Source organism: Hippoglossus hippoglossus, chromosome 3 (assembly GCF_009819705.1).
Source record: "Hippoglossus hippoglossus isolate fHipHip1 chromosome 3, fHipHip1.pri, whole genome shotgun sequence".
Lineage (NCBI taxonomy): Eukaryota > Metazoa > Chordata > Actinopteri > Pleuronectiformes > Pleuronectidae > Hippoglossus > Hippoglossus hippoglossus.
In genome coordinates this window covers 2,084,975-2,098,126 of record NC_047153.1, presented here as the reverse complement: position 1 = coordinate 2,098,126, position 13,152 = coordinate 2,084,975, and the positions used below count along the sequence as shown (strand labels likewise).

Sequence of the window (13,152 nt, the reverse complement as noted above, 5' to 3'; positions counted from 1 at the left end):
CATTAACTGTGACGACCCCTGAAACAAAACCAGGCTGTAATTGGCGGCGGTTCAGTCTCGCCGATCTCTGACTCTGTTTTTTTTTTAAAGAAACAATGATAAAAGTGGCGATTGTGTTTGTAAAATAGGTAAATAAATAAACTCGGTTTCCTCCCGAAAGCATCACAACTTCTGTTAGTGAAGGAAATTTAAACATATCAAATATAAATAAAGAAGATCAAAGACTATGAATAAAGACGACGACACGTCTCCACTTCCTCCAGGAATGAAGCCAAAATATCTCAGACATGAACGCGCCGTGGTATCGAGGTCCCGCCCACACAGAGACTCAACCAATGATGAGTCAGTCTCATCTGTCAATCAGGACGTCACAGCCCGTTTTTAGATCATCAAATTACGATAAAAACCAAACTGATCAGAAACATGAACACTTGAACAAGCACCAGTGTGATTACAATGACCTGAAATGACAGAACGCAACTTTGGTAAAATATTATATATAATTTGCCTCCTCCATGTTAGCAGATGGAACATGGACGTTAAATAAATGTTTCTCAAATACTTATTTGGGGATAGTGGGAGGAACTGGAGATATGTCGGCCATCTTTATTTACAGTCTTAGATGTTTTTCTTACTTTAAAAAACTTGTATTCGTATGTATTCGTGAAACAAAGAGTATCATTTAAATATTTGATGAATTAAACTTGAGTAGAAAAAACATCCAGGTCGGTTTTTAACTTCCAGTCCAGGTTTCCCTCCTCACAGTCAGAGTCCAGGTCAACTTTTACCTCCAACCTTCAAAAAAACACAAAGTGGACAGGAGACTCTGCAGGAAGTCACAGCAAAAGAGGAAGAAGAAGAAGAAGAAGAAGAGGAAGAGGAAGAGGAAAGAGAAGAAGATGAGGAAGAGGAAGAAGAGGAGGAAGAGGAGGAGGAGATCCTTCAGCAGCTGTTGATAACTGGAGAGGAGCCTCCACCTGCTGCAGGTGAGTCTTCATCTTCCTCCATCACTGACTCTGAACCAGCAGATTCTCAGGTGAGTTTCCCGCCAGTTAGTTTTTTAAAAGACAGCTGACGTTTCAGGGATGGATGCATTTGATTGGTTTACAGATCTGACGGTGATTTGCTGGTTTCACTTTAAAGTCCGTGAGGAGGCGCCACTGAAGGAGAAGTCGTGAGTAAAGGAGGAGAGAAGGAGTGAGGGGGTGAAGGAGAAGGAGAAGGAGTGGGTGAGTGAGTGAGTGAGTGTAGGAGTGAGTGAGTGAGAGAAGGACAGAGGGAGAAGGAGAAGGAGAGAAGGAGTGAGTGAAGAAGTCTGTAAGTGAAGGAGAGAAGAAGCCAGTGAAGGAGAAGGAGAGAAGGAGAGAAGGAGTGAGTGAAGGAGAAGGAGAGAAGGAGTGAGGCTACATCACTGTTTTAGTTTGAAAAGCAGCTCTGCTACAGATTCTTGTTTTAGAGAATCTGAAACTGAGAAGCTTGTAAACGCTGCTTCACTCACACACGTGTTTCAATTTAAACTTAATCTCCGTCCACACAAGTGTTTTAACTTCATATCAGTTTGAATCCCTGTTCAAACTAACACACCTGAAAACGCAGCAGGTTGTTTCCAGTCCGTCTGGGTTCCAGGACTATTTCCAGGCAGTTTACATCACTAAATGCTGGGATCATCTCCAGGACCCTTGCCAGGCTGGTTTTGATCTGATATTCCAGTATGAGTGCATTCTGGTTTCCACGCTGCTTTCCAGACAGTTTCTCAGACTGACTCCAGGCCTGTATCCAGACTGATTCTGTATCCAGACTGACTCCAGGTCTGTATCCAGACTGACTCCAGGCCTGTATCCAGACTGACTCCAGTCCTGTATCCAGACTGACTCCAGTCCTGTATCCAGACTGACTCCAGTCCTGTATCCAGACTGACTCCAGGCCTGTATCCAGACTGACTCCAGGCCTTTATCTAGACTGACTCCAGGCCTGTATCCAGACTGATTCTGTATCCAGACTGACTCCAGGCCTGTATCCAGACTGACTCCAGGCCTGTATCCAGACTGACTCCAGGCCTTTATCCAGACTGACTCCAGGCCTTTATCCAGACTGACTCCAGGCCTGTATCCAGACTGACTCCAGGCCTGTATCCAGACTGATTCTGTATCCAGACTGACTCCAGGCCTGTATCCAGACTGACTCCAGGCCTGTATCCAGACTGACTCCAGGTCTGTATCCAGACTGACTCCAGGCCTGTATCCAGACTGACTCCAGGCCTGTATCCAGACTGACTCCAGGTCTGTATCCAGACTGACTCCAGGCCTGTATCCAGACTGACTCCAGGCCTGTATCCAGACTGACTCCAGGTCTGTATCCAGACTGACTCCAGGCTGACTCCAGGCCTGTATCCAGACTGACTCCAGACTGACTCCAGGCCTGTATCCAGACTGACTCCAGGCCTGTATCCAGACTGACTCCAGGCCTGTATCCAGACTGACTCCAGACTGACTCCAGGCCTGTATCCAGACTGACTCCAGACTGACTCCAGGCCTGTATCCAGACTGACTCCAGGTCTGTGCGGCTGAGGCTCTGCTGTGATCCGATGCTGTGTTTTGCGGCCTGGTGCCGTCATCATCTGTCAAAGTGGCTCTTAATGAGCGCCGGCATCTCATTCGCTCTTCAGACACTAATCACTCCTCTAATTAGCAGCTCTCCTGAAGACGCCGTTCGTTGACTAATCAGCCTCCGATTTGCTTAATCAGCGGTTTAATTGGAGTAATGGCCTCCTGCTCGCAGTCACTCGAGTGTGACACCGTGTGAGAGGCTGCTGGGAGATTGAACCCGCGATCGCAGCGGCGTTGTTGCTTTGATTGGTCCAAACGTCATCGAGAACACGAGGTTTCAGAGCTCGAGCACCTGAAGAGACTTTACAGAGAAAAGGGTTTTCATTTCAGAGTGAGCGCCTCCTGCAGGGCTCAGAGGTCACTACAACCTCCTGATATTTTGTTTGTTGAGTGGAAGCAGCACTGAGTTTGAGTTTAGATGAACTTATCAAAATCTGCTTTATGGATCAAGTTTATGAAAAGTACTACAACTACTGTACTTCCATAGGAGTAGACATACAGCTGTGGACGAGGACAAACAAAAAACTGAACAAATAAGGTAAAGAATGGTACAAAAACCCTAAATTACAGCGGTGACTGGTCCGAAAAGAAAGTAGGAGAATGGTTATTAACTTGTTCTGTGCCGATTCAAACATTCAGATATTTCTGAAATTATTAGACGGATGAAATACTCTTAACGGTCTCTGCCTTATCTTCCTTCTCCATATTGTGAATAATACATGTGTATAATTTTAAGTGTTGTGCTTCTTTTAGCTCTGAGGCTACTCCTTAGTGAGTCGTCCTCAAACTCTTCTGCAATATTCTGTCACTTTTTATAGATTGTGTGCAGAACTTTTTATAAACCGTCGGTGGTGCAGAGTGAAGTTAGAAAACTTTGTGTTCATCCTACCTGGTTTATCTGCACTGAAGATTTTATACTCGCTGTTTTTCATCAAATGAAACTGAATTTACTTTATTACTGTTCACATGTGTGGTTTATATATAAGTTGTGAATGATTTACTGAACTGATGGTATTTTTTCACACGACTTCAGACCCAAGTTCACAACTTTTCAAAATTAAAATCTCTGTAATTCATCATTGCAGCAACAAAACAAACATTGTGCTTTTACTTTGAAGACAAAAACAGATGTTACAGACATTTTGTAGATTTCTGCTTCAGTCTTGAACTTTATTTAAATGTGTGAGCGGACGTTTCTAACAGTGATGACTTCCTGTGCAGGTTCCTGATGAAGACCATGCAGGGAGTTGAAAGCTGATGGAATCATGAACAGACTGAGGATCATCGGTGGAGACGTCGACACTTGGACGTTCAGGAGGTAAATCACACGGTGAACACACTCGGACGCTCACGAGTGTGTGTTTGACCTTTGACCTTCCTCTGGGGTTGTACTTTCAGACATGGAGGCAGAAGGATCAACTGAATATTGATTAGTTGTGATTATTCACAGCGATTATTGACATATTTAGAGTAAAATAAACTGTTAAGCATGATCTCTGTGTGATTGACAGCTAGAACCATCCAATGGGTGCAGTGTCCTCAAGGGGGGGGGGGGGGGCTGGACACAATGTCAAACAGGCTTCAGAACAGCAGCTCACAAACCAACAGCTGACATCTAGGTGGGTTGAAACCTGATTGGGTAACCACGGTAACCGTTAATGCAGGTGTGTGTGTGTGTGTGTGTGTGTGTGTGTGTGTGTGTGTGTGTGTGTGTGTGTGTGTGTGTGTGTGTGTGTGTGTGTGTGTGTGTGTCCATATTCAAACAGTGTAATTGAGTGATTTACGTCGTTGTGAATTGTCTCCTCCTCCTGATAAATCAGCTGCTCTAATAGAGGGTTTGTGTGTGTGTGTGTGGGGGGGGGTGTAGTGGTGTGTGTGTGTGTGTGTGTTTGTGGGGGGGTTGCAGGCAGCCTGCTGGGTGGTAACGGCCATGACACGTTCAGTGGCACCCATTCATTTATTTCATAATAAGGGCCTGGATAACCTGCGGTGGCAGCGGTGGGGGGGGGGGACGGGGGCGTGTCATTAATCCGTCACAAATTGGAAACAAGGCGGCGGCTCCATGAGTCACCAGCAGAGTTTAACCACACACAGGTTCACACTCATTATCTGATGTTTGCTGTCTGAAGCTCGTCCTCAGTTACCAACGGTTACCAACATGGACGACTGTAAACAATTTAATATATATATGTTCTAATAAAAACTCCACAAGACCATCAGTGACTGTATATAAAGATGATCAGTGACTGTATATAAAGATGATCAGTGACTGTATATAAAGATGATCAGTGACTGTATATAAAGAGGATCAGTGACTGTATATAAAGATGATCAGTGACTGTATATAAAGATAATCAGTGACTGTATATAAAGATGATCAGTGACTGTATATAAAGAGGATCAGTGACTGTATATAAAGATGATCAGTGACTGTATATAAAGACCATCAGTGACTGTATATAAAGAGGATCAGTGACTGTATATAAAGATGATCAGTGACTGTATATAAAGATAATCAGTGACTGTATATAAAGACGATCAGTGACTGTATATAAAGATGATCAGTGACTGTATATAAAGACCATCCGTGACTGTATATAAAGATGATCAGTGACTTTATATAAAGATGATCAGTGACTGTATATAAAGATGATCAGTGACTGTATATAAAGATGATCAGTGACTGTATATAAAGATGGATATTGTTTCCTATACAAGTCAAAGTATTCCAGATGTACGAAAGCATCCATCTTGTGGTGATGACATCATTTGAGTCGCAGGTTTGAGACTTGTTTAGAAACCTGATCAGACATCAGTCACACAGATGTTACAGATGTGGTTTCATCCTCACACTTCATTTTCTTAATTTAAATAAAGTTTGATAAATATCTGTTTTAAATTAATTTTGTTTTAATTAGATAAATCAAAGCAGAACCACAGTCTCCACCGCTGCTTTAATTCTGAAACTCCCACCTCATCAGATTGGTGTGTGGAGGTGTGTGTGTGTGTGTGTGTGTGTGTGTGTGTGTGTGTGCGTGCGTGTGCGTGTGCGTGTGCGTGTGCGCGTGCGCGTGCGTGTGTGTGTGTGTGCGTGTGCGCGTGTGTGTGGGGGGTCTGTCTCTTTTCTCTGAGAGCAGCTGAAGTGTTGCTGGATGATGAGGAACGTGCTGAAGTGTTTCCAACAGAGCAGCTACTCTGCATTTTAAACACACACACACACACACACACACACACACACACACACACACACACACACACACACACTCTTAACATGTCTGTTCATTTGTATCTGCCTGATCTTCAAAGATCCTCAGTAACACAATGAGTGACTTGGTGACTCTTGGCTGCAACGTCTGAAACACAGAAGAACAACATGTAACATTTCTCTTCGGTGTTAGAACACACAGACACACACACACACACACACACACACACACACACACACACACACACACACACACACACACACTTACTGCATCCTCTCGATAATGAATAAACAACTTGTTAAATATTTGATCATTAATAATAATAATAATAATAATAATAATACAAATAATAACGGAGAAAGTGTTTCATTCTGTTAAGTATTTATTCAACAACTTAACACACACAACGAACAATAAACAAAAAATAAATAAAGCGTGTTGTTCTCATCACTTACTATTAGCTTAATTATTATTAACTAATGACATAATAACTGTATGTTTTACACAATTATCATAAAATGAGTCTTTTACTCCAGTGTTGACTTTTCTCTCCTTGCTCTCTGATTGGCTGCTGTGTGACCAATCATAAAACTGTGGCATAATGACAGAGGCCTTAAAATTGAATCTCCGACTTTCATTAATATTTACACACATACACGTATATTTATATGTATGAATGATGGGATTTGTGTAAATGTAAAAATATGGAGAAAAGGAAAAAACATAATTGATATAAATGTCTGATGATGAACTGATTTTACAGCAGCTGAATAATATCAACGTTAATATTAATTAAAGTATTTTAACTGACATTAGAAAAATGTAAATTGTAAATCTGTCAAAAAACATTTTAGTTTGATGGAAATCATTTGTCTATTTTAAAATAAATCACATGTATCATCAGCTGAAATAAAAACGCTTCTGGATTTTATTTCAGTAAATCTTTTTATTTCAAAGAACTTTTACTGAACCATGGAAAAAACGATATTTTCAGGATTTTTTGAAACAGTGAAATAAATTAAAACCAAAGATGCAAAATCTTCCAAACGAAAAAACGCCACAAACAAAAGAACCCGTCATAAAAATCAATGCTGATGATTGGTGATTAATTCTAATTAACAATAATAATTATTTGTCTTAGTTAATTACTTAATTAATTTTTTCTCTTGGTGATGTAGTTTCTCTGATTGTGTATTTTCCGATCGTGTGTGTGCATCCTGAACGCTCCGTCACATCCTCAGCTCACAGGTCAAAGGTCAGACGTGTGAAAGTGCCCCCCCCCCCTTCCTGTGGGGATATTAAATCGGTTCATCCTTAATTTACATCATTCAATCATCTGATGTGAAGCTGAATTTTAAAAAACAAAAACAAACATCGGCAGATTTATTTTTACTAAACAACACTTCGTCTTAAAACGGATAAATTCTCTTAAACCAAATGATTTCTTTTATTCTCTTATTGTTTATTGATTATTGATTGCTCTCGTAAATCCATAAAATCAATCAGACAGACAATTAACTAATGACTCTCACACTTAATTGAATTACTTGCTAATGGGTCCTTTCAGCCCCATAAATTCATTCAGAGCCACTTATGGTTTATTATTTATTATTATATTAATATTACTGTTATCCTGATAATAATAGTTTAATAACTAAGATGTTAATATAACAAGATTCATGATGCAAGGTGCGGTTCGTGGCAGAAAGATAAAGATACAAAATATGGATGAAGTTCAATCATCTGTTAAATTCTGTGATTCTGAAGAACGTGTTTCTACATAACGTTTAAAAGAAATGCAAAGTATAAATACAATAAATAGTTAAAATAAATAAATTTAACACGCGAAACTGAACCGTGGAAAGAATCTTTGTGTTGGTGATTAATGATGAACGTGTGAATGAAGGTCGATGCTCAGTCACGCGTCTCAATTAAAAACCAGCTCGTTTAATCCTGTTAGATGAGAGACGCGGTGTTTAAAGGTGTCATCAGGTTCAAGTAATTAACTATTTAAAGTTTATTTCAGGGGAATTTTGTTTCATTTACAAAACTCAAAAATCTAAAAACCTGAAGAAACGAAAATCTACCACAGAAAATCCCGTTAAATTCAGCGTAACGGTCTCATGTGCACGTGCGTAAATTAAGTTGAAATCACTGTGGTTTTCAACGTGTTTATCTTCATTTAGCACTATTGCGTTATTGTCTTATTGTGTCATAAAACATAACAAATGTTCGTTAACGCGCCTCAAACTGCGGCTTCGTGTGTCAGTGCCCCACAACCCATGTACACACACAACACACACACAACACACACGCACACAACACACACGCCGTGCGTAAAAATGTTTCCAAACAGACCGACATACCTGCACAAACACCCGGGACTCGCGCCTCTTCTCTCGGCTGCTCTCGGCTCTTTTTGCCGCTGCGTCTTCAAATGAAAATGACTCGTGTTGCCTTCATGTAAATAAATGGAGCCACAGCGCGCCCCCGTCCCGCAGCCTCACCCCTCCCTCCCTCCCCCGTGCCTCCTCCTCCCCCTGGCTGTGATCATGTGATGGTGAAGAAGTGGCCCATTAATGAAGCTCCTCTCCGGGGGTCTTTTCTGCTCCAGTCACCGCCGTCCAGCCCGCACACGGGACACAGCGACACAGGGACATGGAGGAGGCAGCAGCTTAGCGCAGCTCAGCAGCGGGAAGGAGGAGGACGGGACACCGCGCTGCACCTGCCGGGGACCCGCAGCAGGCAGGCGGGGAGGAGAGGAGCGACCAGCCGCTGCTTCTTCAACTTTTCTACCAACTTGTCGGCGGAGTTGCGGCTCCAGGTCTGCGCGTAAAAGACGGAACCATGCGTTCCAACCACCAGGCGAGTGTCCTCCCGTGCGCAAAGCACTTCTGAAGAGTTGGGAGTGTTGGGACAAAGTTTGTAAAAAAAGTGAGGCGACTCTTTCCAGCAGACTCGACTGGTACTGACCCGGCTCGGCTCGGTCCGGTTCAGCGGAATAATGCCTCGTCCGGGGAGGAACACGTACAGCGACCAGAAGCCTCCGTACTCCTACATCTCCCTCACAGCCATGGCCATCCAGAGCTGCCCGGAGAAGATGCTCCCCCTCAGTGAGATTTACAAGTTCATCATGGACCGGTTCCCGTACTACCGGGAGAACACGCAGCGGTGGCAGAACTCCCTGCGCCACAACCTCTCCTTCAACGACTGCTTCATCAAGATCCCGCGCAGACCGGACCAGCCCGGGAAGGGCAGCTTCTGGGCGCTGCACCCGAGCTGCGGAGACATGTTTGAGAACGGGAGTTTTCTGCGGCGCAGGAAGCGCTTCAAGGTGGGCAGCATGCAGGCCACGGACCCTCTGGCGCCCAGCAAGCCGCAGGACGCGGCACACTACCTGCAGCAGCAGGCCAAGCTGCGGCTCAGCGCGCTGCACGCCGCCGCGCACCTCCCGCAGATGACGGGCGGATACAACCTGAGCTCCGTGTCTCAGCCGTCCAGCTTCAAACACCCGTTCGCCATCGAGAACATCATCGCCAGAGAGTACAAGATGCCGGGCGGCCTGGCGGCCTTCTCCACCGGCGGGTACCCGCTGCACAACCAGCTGACCCCGGCCTGGTCGCACATGTACGGCTCGGGGATGATGGACACCACGGCTCCCATCTCCATGGCCAGCGACTACTCTGCCTACGGCATGCCGCTCAAATCGCTCTGCCACGGCGGACAGACTCTGCCCGCCATCCCGGTGCCCATCAAACCCACGCCCGCCTCGGTGGCGGGGCTGCCCGGGCTGCCCACACACATCCCGGCTTTCCTCGCGAACTCGCCCCAGTCTCTGAGCCCCACGTCCCCGCACACAGCCACCGGACAGAGCAGCCCGGCCGCGCCCGGAGAGGCGCTGCCCTCCTCGGCCTCGCTGCAGTGCGTGGTGGCGGTGCACTGACCGGAGCCTGAACTTTTCTCTTTTTATATATTAAATAAAAACACTTAAGGGAAAATGAGAAACTTCTCCAAAGCAGAGTTTTGTCTCCAGGACTCAGACACGAAGATTTAAATCCGCGTGTTTTTCTGAAGAGAAAGTGAAGAATCATCGAAGTTTGAACGTGTTTTCACTTGATGTAAAGAAACAGCAGCTTGACCTCTGACCTCCGACAGACAATAATCATGACGAACAGAAATAATTAGTGATAATTATAAACAGTTTTCATTTCGATTATTTTCTAGATCTGATTCAAAAAAACCTTGAGATTCAGGGTTTTTTGTTTCTTCAGTTTTTTTCTCCGGAGACAAAAGATTCGGATCTTTTGTGTTTTTCAGTCTTTTCTCCTCAAACTGAAAGAAACAGATTAATGACTTTGACTTGTTTCTCGTCTGCTCTTTCTTTTCTGCCACAGAAGAAAAAGAAGTTCATTTAAAAATGTGTATAAAAAAAAACCCAACAGAAAAATCTTCATCAAAATGCAAACTTGCATTTATTAAACCAAATAATGATGCAGTTTTTAGTTATTTTAGTTTTTTTTTTATATGGATATGAACAATCGCAGAGAAGAAGAAATTAGACTTGAATCATATATTTATGTCAGAGGTTCTGCACAGTTAAAAAAAACCCACTGCAGATATTTGACCATGAATGCAACGTTGGACTGTCTCATGCACTTTTTTAAAAATTGAACCTGGATGTTTTGAAGCTGAAGCCGTGTTGGTTTAATTTAAGGTTTTTGAAAAGCTGTTGAACCGAGCCGCTCTCTGTGTGTTTGTATTTGCTGCATGAAGCTCAACGTCAGAAAAAAGACAAATATTTCAGTGTTTGTAATTTTTTCTTTTCTCTTTTTCTTTTGGGCTGAAATCATAAAGCATGAACAACGGGCGTTTGATTCCCTGAGCTGTGACTGCTCATTCACATCCATTAAAAAAAACCTTCTTGAGAAAACACATGTGAAGGAGCCTGTTATTATCACAACATCTGTGCACAGCTGGAGGCTGGTTTCAAATTTAACATGAAATAAATATATTTGTCAGCGGGTAAAAATCTCCACGTGTTTGATAAAACCGACTTTTCTTCTTTCTCTCTTTCAAACATGGTTTTTAAAAGTTAAATCATCAGAACTGAACAAATCTAATTTCAAATCTGTCGTTCAAACACGAGAAAGATGAATTCAGATACTTCAGTCGTCACATCAGATCAAATCACACGTTTAGATTTATCTTGTGTTTGAATTCATCTTCACGTGATGATAATTTCATCGTAAAGGAACCTGTCGGACATTAATATTCATACGTCTTATATTTAATGATATAAAAAGAGAAAAGCTGTAAACTTTTAACAAGATAATAAATCAGTTCATATTTGTCAATTACATAATTGATAATTCGCCTCAGTTCAAAGAAAAACACAGTTTGACTTGAGCAGAATTTTTATTTTTATTTTCCACCTGTCGCAGAACAAAGATTCTTCCAAGAACCAAAGTGAACATTTGTCACCTGAGATGTTTCCGAGCGTCGGACTCTGAGCATCTGTGGCTGTTCCATGTGGAACTGACTCCACATCAGTTTCTAACAACACATTTTCTTAAACATCAAACATCAAGCAGATCTCAGACATTTTATCTTTATTCATTTAAAAGAGACGATGCACATTAACTGAAATATATCCGACATGTAAACGTTGCAGTTTTAATCATTTTTCATCTGCTGGTTGACGGTAAAAAAAAACCAATAACATACTGACACATGTATAAAAACATACACAGACATTTCACATGAATAATTAACAACAAGTCTCTTCAAAATAAAATTAAAAAAATCCTGGATTCAGGTTGGATTGTGATGATTTGTCAAATTAAACATTTGTGATCAATATATCAGCTGATCCTCATTTACACTTTGTTTATTCTGGATCTGCTGTTTCACGGTGGGACCTGTCAGATGGTGGGTGGTTGGTTGTCGTGGCGACGGCAGGTTTTATTACAGCAGGGGACAGAATAAAAATTAAATTTGGAACAAAACTCACAATATCACTGAGAATGAATCTGTTCAGGAGACGTCAGTTAAAAGATATGAACACAAAACTCATGTTGTGATTATTGTGACAGACGTTTTTTATTTTAAAATTTTCATCTTCACTGAAAAAAATATAAAAAGGATGATGAGATTTTCATTCTGGCGTCGGAACCAAACCGACGTGTTTCCTGACGTCTGGAGAATAAAGATTGTGATAAAGAAGTCGTCACAGTCTCTGAACATTTAGTTTCTGCAGCAGATCTTAAAAAGCATCTTTTCATGAAGCTCCACAGTTTAGTTGATCCGGTCGTGAAGTGGTTTCGTCAGATTTTTCGAGTTTTATGCAGAAATATTACAACTTCAGGAAATTGTGACATCATCACATGACCTGTCTCCTGATCACTCGTCAATAACCGCAGCTCCTTCAGTTTGAGTATTAATCATATTTTGATTCATTGTTGAGCTTCAACTGCAAAAAGCCCCAAACTCTGCATTATGTTCCGTAAATGTTCTGCATAATGTTCTGCATAATGATCCAATAATGATCTAATAATCAGCTGATAACATCAATCAGAATCTGTGATCTCTTTGATTCATTAAAACACTTTCACTTTTCAAGAGACTATCTGCTTTTAAATCTGTAAAATATCAAATCTGTTCATTTGAGAGGAATTGAACAGTTAAACATTCAACAACACAAACTGATCACTGATCAGTGTTTTATCAACAGTGAGAGAATGGAAACCATCTGATTGGACGGTTTGATCTGATGTCACTAAAACCTGAAAACTCTGGTTAAAAAGCCGCAGCAGAGACGAGACGTCTGCTGGGTCTCGTGCGATGACAATAAAGATAAACGTTTTTTTCAGAGTCGACTTCAGGCTTCACATTGAAAAACCTCGGCTCTGCTGCTCAGCGTCTGTGTCTTTAAATTAAATTCATCAGTTTTATATACGTTTGCTTCCTGAAGTAGAAAATATAATAAGTGAGTGAATCTAAGTTTTATTTCAAACACAGACTCTCGTCCGCAACATCCAAATATTTTCATTATAAATAATGCTTTTCTTCAGTCTGTTGTTATAGATTAACTTCTGTCTGATCATTCGCTGAAGCCAAACACATTTTATTAGATTTCATCCGAACAACTAGAAAATATCCACATTGTTGACATGCTCAGAAATTAATCAGATTGATCCTCATCAATTAATTTTCTGTCAGTCGACTAATCAATTAATCAAATAATCATTTCACCTACGTGGGTCTGACCTGAACTGTTGCCACGGTAACTCTCGTCCAAATCGGTAACTAACGTCGGTGTGAAAAGGACCAATAAGAATTCA

General features: G+C 41.9%; 1 protein-coding gene across 1 annotated transcript; it reads left to right on the top strand.

Annotated features, from left to right (window-relative positions):
* Positions 1-8,396: 8,396 nt before the first annotated feature.
* LOC117752199 (forkhead box protein B1-like) lies at positions 8,397-10,175 on the top strand. Its single transcript, XM_034569395.1, has one exon. It carries the CDS (start codon positions 8,817-8,819, stop codon positions 9,753-9,755), a length of 939 nt encoding a protein of 312 aa, XP_034425286.1. The 5' UTR covers positions 8,397-8,816; the 3' UTR covers positions 9,756-10,175.
* The last annotated feature ends 2,977 nt before the right edge of the window (positions 10,176-13,152 follow it).